The 21,949-nt window shown below is 39.8% G+C and overlaps 2 protein-coding genes across 3 annotated transcripts; both read left to right on the top strand.

Moving 5' to 3' along the window:
• Nucleotides 1-2,670: 2,670 nt before the first annotated feature.
• Nucleotides 2,671-6,561, top strand: LOC148816729 (sialic acid-binding Ig-like lectin 12). The gene is made up of 6 exons (XM_088939301.1): nt 2,671-2,713; nt 3,938-4,276; nt 4,489-4,800; nt 5,374-5,691; nt 6,159-6,230; nt 6,413-6,561. The coding sequence occupies exons 1-6, from the start codon at nt 2,671-2,673 to the stop codon at nt 6,505-6,507; spliced, it is 1,179 nt and encodes a 392-aa protein (XP_088795427.1). The 3' UTR covers nt 6,508-6,561.
• Nucleotides 6,562-9,589: 3,028 nt separating this feature from the next.
• Nucleotides 9,590-17,904, top strand: LOC148816728 (uncharacterized). 2 transcript variants are annotated; one of them, XM_088940094.1, is made up of 4 exons: nt 9,590-9,780; nt 10,685-10,755; nt 12,011-12,141; nt 15,451-17,904. In XM_088940094.1, the coding sequence occupies exons 1-4, from the start codon at nt 9,627-9,629 to the stop codon at nt 16,586-16,588; spliced, it is 1,494 nt and encodes a 497-aa protein (XP_088796220.1). In that variant the 5' UTR covers nt 9,590-9,626; the 3' UTR covers nt 16,589-17,904. The 2 variants fall into 2 exon arrangements, with proteins under 2 accessions (XP_088796220.1, XP_088796219.1); XM_088940093.1 differs by having other exon boundaries at nt 9,591-9,780; nt 12,008-12,141.
• Nucleotides 17,905-21,949: the final 4,045 nt, after the last annotated feature.

Genomic DNA, 21,949 nt, shown 5'->3' with positions numbered 1-21,949 from the left:
CGTGACGTACTCAACGATGTTTCTGCAGTTAAGCATTCTGGTATAATTGTAACTTCAATCTATTATTCTCAGGTCAACAGCGTTTCTTACGCATCTCAGTATAGCTCTCGACAAACTCTAAATTTCCAACAGGATCACAGACATGCCATGTAGCCACTACCAGGGTTGAGGATTTGGGTGTTGTCTCTCTTATGGAGGTTTATCTTCATGAATTTAGGTGGCGTTTCTAGTTTATAACCTTTAGCTGTTAACAGTTCAAAAGAAAAATGGAAGACTGAGAACTGGGAACCCCTAGTTTAAATCACACACTTCCACACCAGTATGAGTACTGCCATTTGTGCGCCATGATTTCGCCTTGCTTTGTTGATTATTTACTCTGTTACTCTTACTCTTTTGAAGACTCTCTTCCCTTTCTGTGACTGTTTTCAGTAGTGTGGAAAAATTTACTCCAGTGTACAAACTTATTTGTAAGCTCTGTAACAGCACTATCTGTGTTACAGATATTAACGTTCTCTGTGTGTTTCACAGATTGCGTGGACGGACCTGAGTCTGTCTAGTTTAAGCCCATTAGGAGAGTTATTAAGGCACAAGAACAGCTCTTTGACTGTCTCTTGTTTTCTTGTGTGCTGTGCGAATATGTATGGTGGAATAACTGTTTGGGTAGGTGATAACCACTTGCTTCCTGTTGTTCATGACCTCTGTAAATGCTGTGTCTGAAACCACAGATCTTCAAGATCTTTGTATAGTTTGTATTTTTTTGTATAGTTTGTATAGTTTTTTTTTTTAATGCGGCCAATGCACTGCTGATAATGTCCAGTATGGTGTTGTGAATCAGATATGAAGGGCTCTATTGGTCAGTGAGACGTGCGTCTGTTCTTGTCTTAGGACATGCATTAAGATCACCCGTGGCATACAGAGCAAGAAAAACGTGTTTTTCAATTTTTAAATATTTGAGTTAAAGCTGTATACTTCTATTTCAGCACACTGCAAAAAGCACTGTGATGCTTAATTGGGTTGTAGTCGTATCCTATCAAAAAAACTGTATACTCTGAACTGTGCATTCTATAGTGGTATTTGTTTGCTCAAAGTGAAACTGTTCATCCCTAGGGGGAAAATATCTGAGTGCCCAAAGGTTAGATGAGACCAGCAGCAAGGTTACATCACTACACATTACATTTATTTACAGTAAACAGTTCTGAGAAGCAAACAGTTCTGAGAAGAGCTGCCTGACATATTCCTGGGTTAAGGGAATGTCCTACACTGACAGGCTGAAGGACCTGATCCTTTTTAACCTTGAACCAATCTTGAACCAAAACGACTATGAGGTAACCTGCTGATGCCCTGATCCAAGGCAACTTAAGTTCTAGACCCAGAGTTTCCAGCCTTCCCTAATCAATTTTATAACGAGAGGCTTAGAGTAATTTAACTGTGATCAGATGAGCTGATTTATTAAATTAATTTGCATTTTCATTCGTGAGTACATTCTGAAGCCTTCAAAGACCAGAGCTGTCTGTTTGAAACAAGTTACTTAATTGAACAACACTTACAGGTCTAACTGGGCAAATGTAAAAGTGGGGCTCTCCAGCACCCAGGGTGGAGACCCCTGTTCTAGACGTGAAAAAAGCGCCAAAAACTTACACCATTGAATTGTTGTGTAAATTCATGACCGAATGAATTTGGTCATGGTCAATAAAGTCATCCCAATAGAAACACACAGAAATCATTGTCCCACAGAGCAGCCTGAATTATCACTGAGGTACAGTATATCATTAGTATCCTCATGGTACAGTAGCTTGGGAGAGCTCAGCGGGGTGTTAAAACCAAAAGCAACACAGCAAAAGCTAGATAAAACCACAGGCGACCCCTTTGAGAACATGCACATGTGGTAATTGATGTAGAACACATACACAGATCACTTCCTACCTATAATCGAACATGAGCCCTGGGATTATTATGTGGTTTGCAGCCATCCTCAGCCGGGTCAACTCTTGCAATCGGTAAGACATTGGTTCCCAATCCTGGTCCGGGTGACCCACACACCTGCTGGTTTTTGTTCCAGCCGAGCCCTCAGTTCCACAATCAAACCCTTCGTTGACTTGATCATAAAAAGATTAACTTGTTCCCAGCTCGTAAACAAGCTGGAGCTTGAACTGTTGTATTTTGTACAGCAAGTGAAATAAAATCCCAAAGTTGCGACTAGAAACAAAATGCAAATATTCAACAGAAGCAACTTCTTGGATCAAGTAAGGCTTCAGTTATCTGATGAATATCTGATGAAGGTGGGATGGAATAAAACCCAGCAGGTGTGTGGGTCACCAGGAGCAGGATTGGGAACCACTGCCATAAGAAGACACCTGTGTTGGGGCTTGTCACAGTTGTGTATGTTCGGCAGGATGCCATGCTAATAGAGAGACGAGGCTCCCTTGAGTGAGATGTGCATTATACATGCTGCCATTTCCTCTGAGCTTGCCAGCAGGCTTCCTCCTGGTCAGTTGCGTGACGCTAGCCGAGCGCTGGTCCCCAGCCACTTCCTCCCCAAGCCCTCCTTTAAGAGAAACGTTTCTTGTCAGAATGCCTTCAAATGCACCTTGAAGGGCTGAGCGCCAGCAAGTGCCCCTGCTCAGACAGTGCTTCTGAAAGCTCCGTTTTCAGCATCTATCCACAGGGGCCATGATACTGGCCATAGTGCTGGTTCTGGTTCTGCACGGCTCAGGTAAGCTGACAGCACTTGTTTTTTTCATAAGAATTTAATCTTCGAAGGCTCCAGCTAAATCCTGGACACCCACCATGTTGAACTAGACAACAGAGTGACGCATACTGTATCATTACCGAGAGGGATTTTGCAAAGTCTTGCTTTTCTCACAAAGGCCAAAGCACTACAATGCACTTTTAAATAGGCTTTTTATATGCATTTGCTTTTGTAGTTTGAATCCACTCCTGCAGTTGTTCATCAGATGTGCTGGGGGGTCAGCAAAGGCCCTTAATGCTAATGTCTCAGGATAAACGGGTCCCGTCTTGTTGCTTCTTGAAATTAAATCAATCTGTGGGCAGTGCACGGGAAACGTAGGGACTTTTTGAAAAGCGATGTGATACCAAAAAGAATTTGGGTACTTGGATTTCCCTCTTAAATTGATCAAATTCCAAAAAAAGTACTAAAATTGTTAAAGATACTTGAGGTAAGAACAGTCCATTCAGCCATTCAGTCCTCCTACAGGCCGGGTCATCCAACCTAGGGATTCCTACCAAACAGACCAGGACTTTGAGATGTTAAAACTGCTCTGAACTGGAGCTGGGAAGAAACTTAGTTGAAGCAGGAATGAGCCAGTTCAAAGGGTTACTGTTTTAAGTATCAGATCCTTCTTATTACCCACATGAAGAAGCCTAAGCCAGCTTCTCATTCTGTCTTTTACAAAGACGGAACATTTTCAGCCCTCAGTGAGATAACACTGGTAGAGAAAGAAACTCACTGGAAAAGAAACTCACTTTTCTCATCCAAATATAACACTAGGTGCACAAGACATTCATTGAAAGATTTCTTGCAGGATGAACTACAATACCTGACCTTGACGGGTCTCAGAACCTCAGCAAGGCTGAGCCTGGGCACAACTGGGGTGGGAGACCTCCAAGGAAAACCAGGTTACAGCTGTAAGCAGGACCACACTCTCTAAACTAATGTCCCACAGTACTTGGGATACTGTGCTGTAGGAGTTGCCAGGCTTCAGGTAAAACATTAAACTGAGGTGCTCACTTCTCGGGCTTTAAAGATCCCAAGGCACTGTTCACAAAAGTAGGGCTGTTTAACACCAGAATTTTGACTTAATTGCATTCTGGTTTTGTACAATCTGTCCAACATCCCTTAAATCAGTTGGTGAAGCAATTTCTCACTAAATTGTATTGCTGACTCTCTGTTTCTGTCTGCATCTATATCTGCTTACAGGCCTCCTTGCCAGCTATTTGTTTTTCCAGTCCACAGAAATTCATGCCATCGAAGGCCAGTCGTGTACAATTCAGTGTGTATTCAGATTCCCCAAGGAAAATTACTCAAACATAGTCGGGAAGTGGTACAAAGAGGATATGAAGAGCAAAAATGCCCCTGAAGGCAACATAATAATATTCTGTTCCCATCCACAAAGTAACCTGACTGTATGCAACTTCACCCTACACAAGCCTAGACTCACTCTGAAGGATTCTGGGAAGTATCACTGTGAGCTCATGATGCCGTCTCCAACAACTCCAAGGGAAGGCAGAGGAAACTGGACGACACTCGTGGTCTATGGTAAAGTACACCCTTCTGTACACTAGTTTTTTATCTTTCATCGCACTTTGCCTAAAACTGTGGTTTGAAAAGGCTTTTTCAATTTTTGGCGAATAGACAACGGAACAAATTCCGCATCATTCTTGTCCCAGTAACAAGATGTCCTTATCTTAAGATGTCCATAGCACCAGAGTAGGACAGGCCCTGACTGTTTTATGCCCGATTTTGTACAGAGCCGGCCAAAATCAAAGCTCTCAATCAAACCAAGGTGGATGTGATCGCAGGAAGAGAGGACTTCCTCTACTGCCAAGTCAGCGGTGATTACCTTGGGGGCGTTAGTGTCGTCTGGCAGCGCCAAGGCCTGCCGGTGACCCAGAATGTGACCAACAGTCCCATTGAAAGGAACCAGGAGAGAGGGGTCTCCATGACCAGCCGACTACAGATCTCCCCACGAGCCGAAGACATAGAGATGAACTACACATGTGCGGTCAGCTACAGCATGCAGCCCAGCCCCATATCCACAGCCTTTCAGCTGAGTGTGAAATGTAAGACTTGCACACTGTATGTGATGTAAAACGTCTTTGGAAATTATTCAACATGGCAGATGCCTGAATGTTCAGAGTAGCAGGGGAAGTACAATATCAGTACCAACTTTGCTGGCCTGCAGAAGCACTCTGTATTCTAAATTATCTAAAAGGAACCAAAATGAGCCATTGGGTGACCAGGTGAGTTAAAGTGACAGGTAAGCAAAGCACCTGCTGGTCTTTCACCACCCCCCACAGTACCCCCGAAAACCAAAAAGGGCTGGTTTCCGACTCTGATATTCTGAACAAGCACAAAATGAGACAGCTCTTCTTTCACATGCAACACTTCCAGTCAGGCTTATAGACAGGGCTTTTTTCTCATTTCATAAACATCTTACTTCGTGTCTGAACAGGCAATGAATGAACCTGTTGAGAGATGATTGTGAGGCTGGGAGTTTTGCTATTTGCTCTGCAGCTTCAGACAGTCTGCGGACTGTTTCTGCCTGCTTCTTGATAACCCATCTCCTTGATTCTCGTGAGGGAAAGCGCGTTGGGAGTCCTGGACGATTTCTCTTCTTGTCTGTGCCGCTGTAGATTCGCCCACCAACCAAACAGTCCTCCACCGCTCCTCTGACCAGGATCGGCCCAGGGTCCTTTCCAGGAATGAGCTCCAAGCTCCTCCTGGTTCCTTCCTGGAGCTGCTGTGTGAGGTGGAGAGCCGGCCTGCTTCCCTAGTCCAGTGGTACCATCCCAGCGGCGCCAAGCTGGCATACGGATTCAACAGTGCCAACCTGACGCTCTACCCAGTACGGGCTGGGGATGAGGGGCCGTATCGCTGCACAGCAAACAACTCCTACGGTTCGCGCCAGCTGGAAATTTACGTTTCCACTCGCTCGTCTGGCAACTCCAAAGGTACGGGGATAAAAATGACGTTTCCAGTCAGGTCCCTCTCACGCTCAGGGTGGCCCTGGTTGAAGGTGAGCTGCTCTGAGCTGCTAGTTTTGGGTGGGATCTCTCGTCCTCCTGCAAAGCCACAGCCAATCTGTTTGAATTTGTCTATTATCTGGTGCTGCCATCAGCTGTTGAATGTTTAAGCTTAACACAGGACGGAGTAAGGTTGTGGTTTACATTTCAATTTAAATTACAAGAGCTGTTGAAAGAAACACACTGTAAAAACCAGTGTGTACACAGGCAATTTACTCTTCAGTTTATTATGGATTTTCTTGAAAAAAAACTTAATTGTGAATTTTGGCCTCCTTCTTTGAGCTCATAGCCACTATCCTGTACCGCCCAATTACTGCAGTTTAAGAGGTCAGCTGCTTTCTACTTGTAAAAGAGAAAAAGATAACACCATATTCACTGTTTTTAATTTCTTCCAGTCAGATGGGTCACATACCCCCTGTTCGTGTTTATTGTGTCCAGTCTGCTGCTCTACAGAAAACTCGCTGAAGGTAAGGGGGTGACAGCTGGCAAACGCGTTAGTTAGCGTCGTCGTCTACAGGGCAGATGATGAAGCGTCGGTTGCGTGAAAAATACCTCGGTTTTCTAACGGAAATAAAAGATGGGGGAAACTGAAAGGGAAACTAAACTTGTAATAAAACTTGTCAACTGTTTTCCCCCGCCTTCTCTACAGACCTTCACCGTCTTAGTTGCTGTGTGCCAAAACCACAGGGGACCGAGGACATGGCCTCCCTCCCTCAGCATAAACTGACCGGCGAAGCCCCGTGACTTCCTCGGAGCCACCTTGAACGGAGGCAGCAGCAACCGCGAACGGGGCTCTTTCACAGGCCGCTGCGCATATTCAACTGCAAGAGCAAGAGCGAGCTTTGACTTCTTGAGTACAGAAGGAAAAAAAAAATAACGAAGCGCCTCAAACTAATTGATAAACGTGATCTATTTTCTGAGGGACCTTCCACGCCGCTCATACCTCATTGAGATAAATATGCTGCAATAAATGTATTGGAAGTGTTTTTTTAAATTTTAAAGTAAAAACTACAAACTCTTTTGCACACCTGATTATAAAAATAACAACGGTTTCAATAAAAATGTCACGATTCTATACAGAGAATTCCCTAGGTAGATGAACGGGTAATTTCTGTAGAAACCTCTTGATAATGTAGAGGTTATTTTCGTAAGGCACTTTTATGAGGTTTAGATGTAAGCCAACAACAAAGCTGGTTTCACTTCGAGTAACGAACGGCGCTGGTTAAATCTGAAACAAACGGCGGCACTTTGAAGAGGAAGTTATATTACTGTAAGGCACAGAGTCACGCATATCTGTATCTGTTCCCTATAAAAATTGTCACATTTATTTTACATAATTTCTTGTTTGGTTTTACAAACCGCTCAGGGCTGTGTTATTTACTCGGGTGTTATGCTGAAGCGATCAGAGCTATCTTGATGAATGGAGATAATCATGACATCTGGGTTCAGGCAATTGCTCCAAATGATCTGTGGCACCTGGGTTAATTACACAAGCAAATATAAAATGAGTACAATAAGTATTGAAAGTTTCAAAGACCTGTAAAGGTGTGTAACTCTGGTGCCACGGAAATCGCGGGATCTGTACCTCACACCTGTTCAGGTTCAAAACGTATTTTATTTCATCTGTGGTTTGCGGTGGGTACATCGCAGAAATAAAACTGCTCATCCGAACAGTTGTTGCTTTCCTCGTAGATAGCTGCCTGTGGCAATCTATTCGGCTTAATCTATTTTATTTTTTTTAAGTACAACTTTAAACCCCCACTTGTCTGTTGCACGTTAAACGCTGATCTGCAATTAACGGGCGATCATATTTTAAGTAAACGTGCATTTCGACGAGAACAGAAATCTGTAATGAACTGTGGAATTTGACATTAAAGGCCGCTGTTTCAATCGATTCTAATCTGGGTCAAAACTGAGACACGCATCCGTTGTTATCTAGAAACAAAAAAGCTTCTTGTTTTCTTTATATTCAAGTTCACATTGAATACTGGAAAAGGTGATATCAGGTTTTCTTACTTTAACCCATGCTTTCTAAATACTTTGCAAACCCTCCATTCCGTTGGAAAGATGTATTAAAAGCAGTCTATCTTTAAAATAAAAAGTGTAATCATTTTGGTCTGTCGCTTTGTTCTGAAGGAGGTCGGTGAACGATCGCGTTTCTCTGAAGTTTGTCCTTCCAGAGCCGCCTTAGAAAGGGGGTTCAAACTGTTGCGTTGCCTAGCAGCGACAGACAACACTGTAACTTGCGCTGCGTAGTTTTCAAACACACGGTAAGGCATGGATACGTCGAAAAGATTCTGCCAGCATAAAACAATTATATTCCACAAGTGCATATCGGAACACCGCCTCGTCCAACATTTTATCGGAAAAATGATTTATGAAAACTAATTATCAGCGCTTCTCTAGCTTAATGTAGTATGACATGCTAGACCAATCACACGTACAGGGCTGTCGAGTCGAGCTAACTGCTAATTTCAGATGTTTTGTAAAACTGAGTCTTGCGTGTGACCAATCGAGATAAAGACAGCCTTATCACATTAGTTAAGATATATAAGTAAATACAAAGGGATGTGCTTTTTGGTGGTTAGGTGCGATATGTAGGCTTTAGGCTACTTTATTTCGAAAGTCAGTTGAAAAAGATAAAAAGCCTTAAACTGCATTATACTTTTGTATTGAAATCCTACGCATAAATTAAGCTCGGTGCATCCACTTGTAAGTTGCATTTCTCAATACTGTATTGTAGTTTGTTAAAGATTTGTTAATACTACTAGCTATGAGGCCATATGCACTGGTAATTTTTATCGTTAAGCAATTGCCTTTGTATATAGATACTTAGGATTTGTTGAAAAACTCATAGAATGTTATTTAATCAAGTTCTGAGTATAATAAATTGAGTTCTGTATATTACAGTGCGATGGCAACGGTTACCTAATTCTTGTATAATGTGACTATTCTGCTGTTTGATTTTTCTGAATTTTATACCAGGTACATTTAAAATGGGTAATGTTATTTACATAGACTTGTATACTCTACATAACCAGCCTACAAAATGTATAAAATAGCCTGTAGCCTTTATATAGTTATTCACTGAGCATCAGACAGTATCAGTTTGGTTATGGATGCCATTTTCCGTAGTCCAGTCAAATGTACTGTAAATGACAATTACCTTTTTAAATAAAAAGCCAGCATTTTAACAACTTAAGTTGGAGTGTCTTTACTGTTGGCAATACTACCTAAGCAGTTAAAATCACTATTAGGAGAGGCTGCAGACTGACTAATATTAAAACCCTCTGAGTTTGTGTGCATTGAGGCGCAAATACAAGAGTGATCTGAAGATGTGAGAGCTTGCTGTTCCTGGGATACTCTAGCAACACCTTACCAGTACATAACCTGTGTATATTGTTACCACACTCCCTGTCCTTAACGGCTGTGACCAGGTACTGTCCTGGGAGAAGGCAGAATTAGTTCTGAACGAAAGGTGAAGATCAGGTCAAGGTAAGGGTGGAACTGTAAAACAGAAGTGGAAATATAGGTCATCGTACAGTAAATCATGGAGCAAACTGACAATTCCCCGCCACCAGATCATGCAGAGGCAATGTCTCACTTGAAACTGGGATTTTTTTTCTGTACGACAGATCTTTGCCAACAAATGCTTCAGTGAGATGGTGAGACATTGCCAACAAACAAAAATGTATTAATGAGGGAAAAAAATGATGATGTTCTCGATCTTAATGGTCTGTCAGTTAGAGAACTGTTTGAAATAAAGAAATGTGATTTTTAAACACAATTCAACAGCTGTGCGTCTCACCTGAATTTGCCAGGTTTCCAGGGCTGTGCCGGTTTTCAGTCAGCAGAGAGTTGGGATGTCTGTGCCTTTCTCGAACACTCACCTGCGGGTTCCCCGTGGATTCGGGAACATCCTGGAGGGACTGGCTAGGGAGGTCCTGAGAGACCAGCCCAGGGACATCCCTGCTTATGCAGCCCAGTACTTCAAAGCCCTGCTTAAAGAGCGAGAGGGTAATCTTTCATTCCTTTCATGGGACTTCTTAGGTGCTTGTTATTCTAAGCATTGACTAAACGTCGCCAGCTCCTTCACTAATGGAAGCATACACCCAGACAACTAAATGGGTTGTGTCAGATTTTCAGAAACATGAAACTTATTTCTTTATAAATTTAAGAAGTATTTTTTATTAGAACCAAAAAACATAAGCTAAGCTAAGGTAATGAAAAATGTCTTTCATAAAAAAAAAGTTGTCTTTTAAGAATTAGACATTCGGTCTGAGCTGCACAGAAGGTGCTTGATACTCGTTGTTGTCACCTGGTTTGTTAATAAATGAGCCAGACCCACATTACCGCAAGATTTGTGGCATTGTGTAAAAGCAGAAGTAACATTGACACAGTGTATTTAACAGGGGCTGTCAGGTGCAGGATCTTCTAAGAGGTCAGAATTCCACACCATTGCTGACAGAGTGTCAAGCAAAACCAAATAAATATGGAAAATGTGTGCATCAAAAACTAAGATAAACGGCAACTTGCATATCTATCAATGTTTATATTGCAAATAAATGTGATAGCTGAGAAAAACTGAAAGGAAAAATGCAATTTTCATGTCAAGTAGAGGACCCATAAACTTAAGTTAATTTTGAAATCTTGGCTCATAAAGAATGGTTGACACAAGACTTCAGAGATGAAAAGGGAACCCTGCAGAATACAGTAGTAGTTCTGGACAGGTGAATCAAAATGTGATTTGTCTGAGTAAAACACAGAGTTATTCAAAGCAGGAAAAAACAAATGGTTTTCACTTCCAGATTACCCTTTGAGTATATGAATGTTTGGGATATGTATTTTATGCAGTATTTATCATTACTGTAATCCCAAAGTTTGATGTTGCTTCGAAAACTGTATGGGCATTTTTTCGTAGAAAGTGGCCTGGATCCAGCTGAATGGAGTGCTAGACTGGAAGACAGATTTTACAACAACCATGCTTTTAAGGTAACATTCTTAAAATGCTTGACTGTTATCCTGCCCATTCTTATGTCCAGAATGAAATCAATGCTTGCTGTGTTTTGCTTCTCAGCCTGATGAGCTCCTAACATTGCAGATTTTCACTGTACAAATTTTCGGTTATTTAATTCTTTGCATCTGTAAGATGTTACGTGGTCAGACAGGGTTCACACATAGCGTACACATTTCACTAAATGAAAATTAATTGTTGAAGTGCGTGATTGTTTTAAGCCACAAGAGGGAGGAATATTGCACATCATGCAAAATTATAGTAATAGTATTATAGGGCTTTACAAGTAGCATTTCCTAAAATTGCTGGACTTTAGTTTTTTTCCCCAAAGATGTCAAAGGAAAAATAGCAATATTCACTAATTCTTTTATTTCAATCTACAGCCATGCAAAAACACCAACTAACTATTCACAGTTAAAAATGTAAAGTCCTTAAAGATGTATATTCCAGTTTGATCTTCGTGAACTCGTGTCTGTCCCATCCTCTTAATATGTTGTAACAAATATGTTGTAGCTCTTAGGAATAAACTAATTATTTTTTATAATAATATAAATATAATATTTTATATGTGAACTACTACATTTATCACTGCAGTAAGTAGCAGTGAGTTGATTTCAGTTGATATATCAGTCATCCTAGTTTCACATTTTTCTCCCCCTTTCCCTCTTGTAAGTGATATAGGAGCATAAAGACACATACGTCCAGGTTCAGAGACAGTTTATTCCCACAAGCTGTTTGACTACTGAACTCTACCCCTACCACTGGCTGACACTGATGTGTTTTTTTTCTAAGGTGTATGTTATTTAACTTGTTGTTGCTGCTTCTGTTCTGTGTTTCTGTTTTTGGTGTTTCCTTAATGTCTTTGTATTCTTTGGATTGGAGCATACGTGCAAATACACACTTCATTGCACTTGTGCACATGACAATAAATTGAACTGAACTGATTTGCAAGCCTGTATGAAGGGCACCTCTTGCTGTGTGAGGTTCACTTGTCCAGAAAACTCCCTCATCTCTTCCTTGGACAATCCCATGTTGTTCACAGGCATCAGAAGACCATTGACAGAATATGGGACAGACTGAAGTTCCACTGCAATATTAGAATAACAATACCTAGACAAAAAGTAGATTTGTTCTTGCTCTTTAACACTGGATTCCCAGATTACCAGTAAGTGATTTTATCAGGTAGAACCTTAAAGAGACCTTATTTACTCATTTATGTTTCACATCAAGCAGGAAAATCAGAGGAAGACTAATGACAGCCCAGACAAAGACGAAGCTGCAGTGAAGATCCAGGCTACTTATCGCGGCTATGTAGCACGGCAGGAAGTGAAGAAACTGAAGACGTCCACCACCAACCTCAATGAGTGAGTCTGCTTTACCTGCTCAGGATACAGGCCAGATATACAGTACAGGACCAGCTCTACTGCCGTTAGCATGAAAAGGAAGAAGCAAGAGAGGGACAAACAGTATTTATTTTCTACTGAATAAATAAATGTGATTTTTCTATAAGGCTGAAGCCTTTAGTATTTTCTTTCATTTTAATGAGATTTTACAAAAAAGCATTGCATTAATATAAATAGCAGGATGCAAATAAGAAGCACATTTCCTCAGTTCAAGTGCTGTGTCTAAACAAGTCTAATATTTAGCTCTGACCTTGGCTTTGGTTCCAACCTCAGTTTACAAAAACAATTTAAAATCTCACAATTACAGTATTTACATAATAGCTTTATTAATATCTGGATTTTCTCATTATACAAGAATGAATGGTTGTTCTACTAGTCTTGCATCCTCAGGTTCTGGAGGTTGCATATTTGCTTGTTTTTTTTTTAACCACATACAGTACTCTAGCATTTTCTCACATGCTTAAGATATGCGGGTTAAATTTGATTACCTGCTCTTGATTGTCCATTACCAGGTGTGTAGGAGTGTGTGGGGTGAGGGGTTAGAGAGAAACCAAATCAGCTGACTTATGCAGACTGGCAGCCACTTAGTTATGAACTAGTGTTATTTTTTTTCATCTGTTGGTTTGCAACAGAAATGGAAGTACTTATCAAAGAGAATTTCCTGAATTTATAAGTTTTAAAAATTTTCCAACAGAAGGCCACTAGATTGCTCCCTTCTTTTAAATGATTAAACTGCAGTTTTATTAAAATCTTGTAATCCAAAACAATCTGTTTGATTAAAAGCAAGTATTTGCTTAGCAAACGAATGTTGAATGCTTAGTTCAGTGTGCCAGTTAGACAACTGTGTCTTTCTGCTGTTCTGCTTAATAACAAGCTCTTCCAAGGGTTCAGCAGGAGTAGCTCAACACTAGAGGGAGTCAAACTCCACACCTTCACCATTGCTTTAGTTATAAACATACAGCAGCAAGCAGTGAAATCCATATTTATATGTTCTGCCTCACACTCGTAACAATCACTGTACTCATCTGAATTATTTTATTTTATTTTGTGGTATCTTTATCTTCCTCTTCTTCCTGCCCTTTGCTTCTAATAACATCAAAAGGTCTTTTATGAACAAGGAGGATACTTCTGAGACAAAAAAAGAGCAGCTACAATTGTAACAAAAAAAGTACATTTTCCTCTGTAAGACCACTGAGATGATTGATTACACCTAGAGGATGTAAATATATAAATTTCTATTAACATAATTACCAAGAGAAGTAGCTTCTTCAGGGCTAGACTTATCGCTTCTGTAATCAGAGCTGGTGACAGTGTGTGGGTGTTTATTATTATTTATTTATTTGTTTGTCTAAGGGTGTGTGGGTGCATTCCTTTATGTTGGAGAGGGAGAAGAAAGCAGTAAGGGGGAGGCATAGTGAAATGTTTAAACAGGCCGAGTAAGCAGAATTATTAAAAGCCAACCTTGGCTGTGCTGTACAGCAAGGCACATTTTTACAGAAACTACCATGCACATCAATTGTCTGTTCAGTTTTGGTGAATTTTGGTACCAGACAGCTTGTGTACAACTCTTAGAAACATGTTATCTTTGGAACAGGTGTAAACTTATTGTACTGTATGTCTCAATTGCAGCCGTGAAGGCCAGCAGCCCAGTACATTTATTTATATCTCTTTTTAATCATCAGCAGCACAAGACTTAAGAAGAGTGTTAAATAAACCCTCTTAAACCCTTTTGCACAAGTCTGAAGCTTCTGGTGTTGTACATTTCAAACTCCTTTCCTAAATTGCATACCATCTTTGCTTTTTTTTCTTCCAAACTGATTAATCAATTAGGCAATTAACAGAATTATTCTATCATTTCAACATTTTGAATTTGCTTAAGGATTTCCACAACTGAATACTTAATTAACTGCACCGTTACTTATAAAACACATTGAAGCCTTGTTTGAATAATTATAATTATACATTTAATTAATTAGACTTATTATGTAACTGAGAGCTTAGCTGGAACAAAAAACAGAAAACACCAGGCCATCACATTTTGAGTTTGAGACCCCTGGTTTAATGAAACCTAGAACAGAATCTTTAGCATTTACTAGTAAGTGTTCCCTTAAATTAACAAAGTTTTTCAACATACATGATTTAGGGTGGACTATAAAAGATTTTGGTTTGTGGCTTTCCAGGATCAAGGATGAAAATCTGTTGTATATGTAATTCATTAAGTGCAACTGCCATAGAAAAATATTTATTCTGACAAATTAAAAAAACTAAACTGCCAAGTGTGTGCTGGTATGTGTGAGTGCATGAGTCTCAGTTGGTTTTGGCACTGTAGTGATGTCTCAGCAGTGGTATTTATTAGGCTGGCTCTGTTAACACAAATCCCAGGGACAGACATCCCACAACCTTCAAGCTGTAAGATGCTGCCGTTGTTTCTAGAGCAAAGAGTGTCACCACAATTACAAGGCTCTGCCAGGTGTTATTCCTACTGTGTAAATACATTTCTGAACTAAGTACATTAGTTTGAGGTTTTGCAAATTGTAAAAGTAACAGCAAACAGCAATAGCAATATCAAATAAAAAAAAAACTGCAAAGGCCTCACTCATGTTCTCTTAGTCTTCAAAGAAAGGTTGTACAAACCATCCTTTTCTCACGAATGGTACAGAAGTATCTAATGGTCATTTAATACTGGAAAAAAGTTCTTTAGATTGAGTTTCTATATAGCATTGACTGTGTTCTTGTATTTAATGTATTTTCATAAAAGAAAGCATTCTTGAGTCACTTCAGTAAGTCCCCTGGAGTCTTTTCAATTTAAGTCATCAGTAGTTTTTTTTTAAGAAAACCCAGAAATATTAATTTCATGAATGGTTGTCAAGATTTTAAAATGTATATTGCAGGGTAACTTTGACCTTTTCCAGCAAAACATACTATTGCGTGCGTGCTTAAATGTTATGTTGTGCAAGGGGAGAACTTTCTTTAATGTTTTGCCAGTAAATAGACATCTTCACTTCCACTACGGTTTCTCTAGACCTGATAATTGAAATACAGTGGTGGAATACAACATACAGTACAGTAACACTTGAGTAAAATTGTTTCATTCAGTAAAAACAAAATATTTAAAATAATTGTGCAGGCTTGACAAGATCAAAAAGAGAAAATAAAATGCAAAGATGAAAAATAGCATGCGTTTGTATGAAATATAATGCAGTGTGTTAGAAAACAAGAGTCTGATAAGAGCTGTTAACCTTTGTTTTTATTCCCAATGTCCTCCTTTAGAAAAACCTCAGGTAAAGATGGGGAACCACTTGAAATTCATGATCCTGAAATTATCGAACAAGTTCAGGTTCCAACCATCACATCTATATATCACAGCGTGTTTGCTGAAGACCTGGATGCAGAAATTGAGGGAGTCGATGAGAGTGACACAGATATCGGTGGAGCTGAACTTGGTCATGATCCTGTTCATGAATTCCCCTATGGTGGAGTAGCCAATGTGGATATCTGTGCTGAGGAACTGAAAGGAATCGCATACAATGAGGAGACAGTGGATCCAACTCCAGGTGAAGTGTACTTTTATAACCGATCTCCAGCAGATATGGTGCTTTTCAGTCCAGGTGATCTCAGTGCTCTTGAGATCTTGGACAGCTCCAAGCCAGAGGGTCAGCTTCTTCCTCAGGGTGAAGAAGAAGATGCCGGGGAGACAGAATCCCAAGTTCTTGACAAACTTGGGGAGGATTTTGATGCAAGCGAGGAGCATATTCTCAAGACGGAAGAGTTGGAAAACCCAGGGCATTCCAGTGCTTGTGTAGAGGAAACTCACTTGGGCAAAGCCAGGACAGAAGCTAAACCCGATACTGTTGAGGAAGACTGGGTTTCTGCAGATGGGCGCTATTCTCATGGAGTTGCGGAACGTGCAGAAGGAAATTTTGAGATGAATGAGGATACAACTTCTCAATCTGCCCCAGAGGAGAACAAAATAGAAGGGGATGAGACTCTGGAGGAAACGGATATGGAAGTCACCCCTGAACTTAAGGACATGGCTGAAGGGAAATCCCTAGAGGAAAAGCTGGAGGTCGATGAGGACGTTGACCATAAAGCTGACAATGAAGAGGAAGGATTGAAAGACGAGGATCCATATGAAGATACCAAGTCAACCTTGAAAGATACGGTGAGTGAAGAAAAAAGCCTGCAAGAAGACAGTCAGAAGGAAACAGAATTAACTGACGAAGTTATGGCACTACAGTCAGAAGAGCAGATGCCAGATTTGCACCTAAAAGGCAGAAAAGAAGAGTTAAAAGCCCAGGATGATGGTGTTGAAACCAGACAAGGTGAAGATGATCAAGAGGAGCATGAGGATGAAGGTGAAAGAGGACAGGACCTAAACACCGAGCAGGGAGGTGACCAAACGGTATAGTGATTTGTTCCTTAACCTTCTCAGGACCAAGTAACTTGTGTTAGTCTTGTAAATATTGGCTCAACTGTCAGTTCTTTTGTGTTCTTGGCCTTACTTCATTATCTTTGGGAATATAAAATCATGTCATAGTCAATTGCAATTATGAAATGGCATTTAATTACAGCAGCACATCATCAGTAATAACTTTTCCAGTATTACTTTTCAGCTAAATTTGGTTTCCCTAGTGGCACTCATTTTTGTCTAAATCCATAATTTGCATTCTGATTTATTCACTATTAAAAGAAGGTTATGCTTTATTGCTATAATAGTGAATCCATAATTACAAATTGCTTATTTATTCAATATATAAGAGTTGGAAATTTTCACAGACGTGTTCTGATTTTGTAAAAGACTATCTCAGTGACTTGGTCTTGTGTTCTGGGTTTTTGAAACATTGTACAGTGTGTGTGTGTATACGTTTCAATATATCTGAAGCAATCAAAATGTGGGCTTGACTCAAACTTTCCCACAAAACTTGATTTCAAATGCAAAGACTGTTTGAAAATAATAAGAAACAATTAATGACTATTATTATATAATACATACAAGCAGTACAGTCAATGGAAGTGTTTTGATTGAATTTTGGAGAAATCGCTTTAAACATTGCATGACAATTGTGTGACTATAAATTGTTGTTGATTGTATCCAATAATGCTGTTTGATCTTCAAAAACCAAAAGTATAACATTTGCCTGTGTTGAAGACATGGACTCTTGATTATGGATTACCAGAATTAAGCAATTCAGAATTCTGGTTTATTGTAATCTGAAATGTACATTTAAGTATTGATGATACCCTCCATTATCGTTATCAAATATTTCTGTTGCACTAATGACAATAACATTCAGGATTATGTTTATTTTTATAAATAAATCTTACACGACTTGCTTTTATGTAAAATGGACACCTTTTATTCAGAGTAAACCATTCATTATCAATTATTTGTCTTAATTCAGGCTTCTCCGTTGGTAATGTTTAATGGAATGTACATTTCAGGTTTTACAGTAATTGCTTTCAGAATTTCATTTCTCAACTTTTTTTTTTACCATGGATTGTGCTTCTCACTAATATAAAACCATTAATTTATTAAGAAACAAATTTATTTGATGTGTGTGGGAGAAATCTGTATGTATTTATGCACTGTTACATGTTTGACTCTTCACTGAATCATTGGCACCAATGTGTGCGTGTGCCTTAAATTGCTGTACAACTGTTATTTAATGGAGGTGGCCCAGGTTTAATCCACTGGTGGTGGTTATAAATGAACGGCTTTTGAAATCATGGCTTCCCTGTGTGTTTATTTCCTCTGCTAATTGGTTTTCAAATCTGAAAGGTTGGTGTGTTTTGCTGTGCTTTGCCCATTATAATTAAACTTTTAAAAAATTGGATTTTTCTCTTTTTCATATTGCATCACTTTGCAGACAAGGTAATTTGATTTGGCGTGTTGAAACCTGCCCACCCCGCACACAAAGAAGGGAAGCATTGTTCAAAGACAGTGCAAGGCGAACATGAATGCGTGCCCTATCACTCATTTTTATGCTGAGGTTCTAGATTTTTTTCACTAGTATCCCATGATAGCGATTTCTTCATTTCCCTTATCAGGACCCAAGTATTGTGTGGTAGATCTGTGACTTTTTGACTCAAGGGTCAGTTTTTTGTGGTTTTCTTCTTACTCTGTTATCGTTGGTACAGTATATAAAAATCACATCTTAGCCAATGGTGAAAATGGAAGGGCCTTTTAATTATAATATGTTGAGGTTCTAGATAACACCCTTCTGTATTGGTATTCGTAAGTGTCACACATTATATATACCTGTACATTCATTATACTGTGTATATATACATATTGCCAAGGCAATAAAGCAAGGATATGAAACGGGTGGAGGATTACGAAGCTTTCTAACAGTGTCTTTGGTGATGGTGAAGGTCTAGTCTCCAGATTAGATGGAATAAAGTGACTTGCTATGACAAAGCTAGAAAATGAGCCTACACAAAGTGTTTTCAAAATCAAAAAGCAACTTCTTACGTCTGAACACTCAGGTAGTCTGAGTGGTTGATCTGAAATTCCGAGAGGAACACATATAGATCAGTGCTCAACTGCAACTAAGCAGTTGCATCTTGGAATATAATGATGGAAATAAAAAGTACACATTGCAGTCCGTACATTTTTATTTTGCTTACGAACAAATATTTTTACCAGATTTTTTTCTTTCCTTCTCTTTCAAATGGAGAATTAAGGATGGTCTAGAATTGTCTTCCAGCATGGAAGTTTTCGAGGATTTCGGTAATCAACTGCCAAGCGTTCTGTCACTGCTTCCTGGGTCCCAGGAGTGCCCTGATGGAACGCATCCCAGAAATAGCTTGACTTCTTCGTGGCACTGAAAAATGCTGGAACGCTTGTAATGGGATATTTTAATACACTAAGAAAATGTTTGGTTTTCTTAATTTAATTGGGGATTGATGAGAATTCAGTGAGCAGGATAATTTCAGATAGTTTATATTTATTTGTTTTGCTCACTTTTCTCAAAATTAAGATATTGGACTGTCTAAGACAAGGTGAAACAGTGTTACACAATCCTGCGGTCCCTGTAGCTTTGCCAAATGTCAAATACCTAGTGCATAAAATAATACACTTCCCCAGAGCCATGTGCTTTGTCTTGCTTCACAGAGGAGAATGTTGCATAAACTGGTAGTTCATAAGCTGGCAGTTCATAAGAAATTAAAGCAAACCTGATCTGGGCTTGGTATATGTGTTTGAACTGCTGAGTGTATACAAGCAGGTGCCCCATTTTCACGAAACTTATATTATTTACGGAAATCCAGGTGTATCATTTCTAGTGTTTCCATATTCATCTGTTTACACCAATATGATGAACCTTTTATCCAAAGCAGATTTGACTTCACAGCAAAGATTGCCCGGCCTGTTGATTTTCGCCATCCGCTACATGTGTGAATGTTTTTCATGAATGTGACAATCCACTTGTTGACAGTTCACTGCAGGGTAGCCCATTCCCTGAAGATCTCCCTATGGCTTCTGCCATTTCCTGTTGGCCAGCTATGCAGAGGATGACAGAACCTCATGTTTGTGCCATGGCTGTTTGAAGACGGAGCCTTCCTCTGGTCTTTGCCTCTTTTCTCTGGCTAGCAGTCACTTGGTTATCCTTTGAACTTATTTGAATTTTCGGGCTCTTTCATTTCTTTACATTTAAATGAATTATGTGCTCTCTGGAAAACCGTTACTTTAATGATGCTTTTCTTTCTTTGTCAAAAACAGCTTAATGGTAATTATATTCATCCTCGAACAATCTCTTGTGAGACTGCTGCTTCTTCCTCTTCTAGCGTGCTTGGGGAGGTCTTGAACCTGTTCTTCCGAACTCAAGCTGCCCCCAGGGCTTGTTGCTGTGCAACACAGCCTGCCCAGGTCTCAGCTCAGACAGATGCGAAAGCTGGGTAACCAATTAGGCAACTTCGTATTCCCAGCCTCCCTACCCCAGGTGGAGTCTTGATTGACGATTTCCCAGAATAGCTCCATTACAGCACTGCCTCCCGGTCCCTTTTGCCGCTTAGGGGACTGGGGGGGGTGGGGGTGTTACAGGAGAGGGACTCATAGGAGAGTATTGCCATGGAAACCAGTACCAATCCTTGCTCTCTTCTCTGAGAGACAAGAGTGCAGAGGCTGACACACTGAGTTTCACAGTGAGGGAGCCAGCTGTCCTGCCAGTGCAGAGAACGCTCTCGGACGGAGTTAAGAAATAAATTGTCATCTGACGTCACTCTGCAAGTAGGTGCATGTTGTCGCTGAGTTAGGTAGCTGCCTTGTGGGACCCTTTCATTTCCTTTTCTTTGCAATTTCAGGCACTCAGTAATCAAATTTTGTTGTTACCTACCAACAGCAACAACACAGAGAATCGCTACAATCGATACCTTCTGTAAATTGCCGTGTGGTGAGCTAGGAATTTGAATTGGTGTCTTTCTTTGTTTAATTTAAAATGTCTTTTACCCTTTTGCCTTGCGCCCTTAGCTACTTAGTCATTTTAGCATCAACCTTCTACACTTTTGCCGTAGTTGTTTTTTAAAAAAAAAATCAGTATATATCTAAGTCACATATGATCATTTTAAAATGGCATTGCTGTTTTCTGTCAAGGTGGGACCAGAGATTTGTTGTGTGCCGGTGCCAGGAATTGTTAATGATATGTGTACTCATTCAGGTGGATACAAAGCAATTTTTGGACGACAACAAGCTGTTGTGTAAATGACTTAGTTCATTCAGATGTTCTTCCAGTTTCCAAACAGCATGAGGTAGGGTGGCCTGCTTCTGATCAGATCTTAGGCAGCTATATTTGGATGCCGTGCTACAAGAATGGAACTGGGTTAAATTTATTTGATATCATTAGTGTTACTAAGAAAGCGGTTATCTGCCAAGGTTCCAGTTGCATACCTTCCTTTTACTTCTGTTTGAATAATATGTGTTCTAGTCACACAACAGGCAGCAACCCTAGATAAATCAAAAGTTAATTTAGCATAAAGATCCAGGTGTGCATTCAGTTTTTCTGGGTTCAGGTAAATCAGGTAAATAACTACAGACTTTTATAACTTTCAAAATTATATGCATAAACAGGACAGTTGTCAAAAGAAGTTAAATGAATTATGTTCAGATCTGTTCATACCCAAACATTTAGAATTTTGTGTACTCTCCTTTTGTAACCAGTAACTTTAAATGGGCATTAAAAGTCTGAGAGATATTCAACCATTAGACCATTCAGAACCTAGAACCATCGCGTTCTTCAAATGCCAATAATGTTTATTAGAGACTGACTAATCAAGACCGCTTAGCATTAAGCCTTTCTTTACCATTTTCTCAATGAATTTGATGCTGACTTTGTATTGTAAGGTCCAATTAATGACCCATCTTGAGCTTCTTAACAATAGCCACCACCATTCTGGGACTAAAATATAGAAGTAAACTTTGGAATCTATCTGTCCCTCAGTTTTATGTCAGAACCAGAGGATGTAAAACAACATTAAAGCAGAAGCGATTCATTTTCTGTGCTTCACTGAAAGGGTGATGTTCTTTTATCACACAGCTGTTGCGAGTTGACCTCCCAAATCAGTGTTTAGCATGATTGGGTAAAACCTTCTTTTGCTTGCCCACTAGGGGGAGAATATCCCTTTGGCCTTGAACGTCTTGGTGAGAGGCACCACAGATGAAACTGGGATGTCTTATGGATTTTTTAGAATAGTGTTTGTTGAATAATAATAATCTTTCACCTTAGATCTTCTGATCCTATTTGAAACCAGCACAGCTGAAAATATGGATTCATTT

Source organism: Atractosteus spatula, chromosome 22, assembly GCF_055471065.1.
Source record: "Atractosteus spatula isolate fAtrSpa1 chromosome 22, fAtrSpa1.hap1, whole genome shotgun sequence".
Taxonomy (NCBI): domain Eukaryota; kingdom Metazoa; phylum Chordata; class Actinopteri; order Semionotiformes; family Lepisosteidae; genus Atractosteus; species Atractosteus spatula.
The sequence above is the reverse complement of the archived record's forward strand: the minus strand, read 5'-3'. Positions and strand labels throughout refer to the sequence as shown.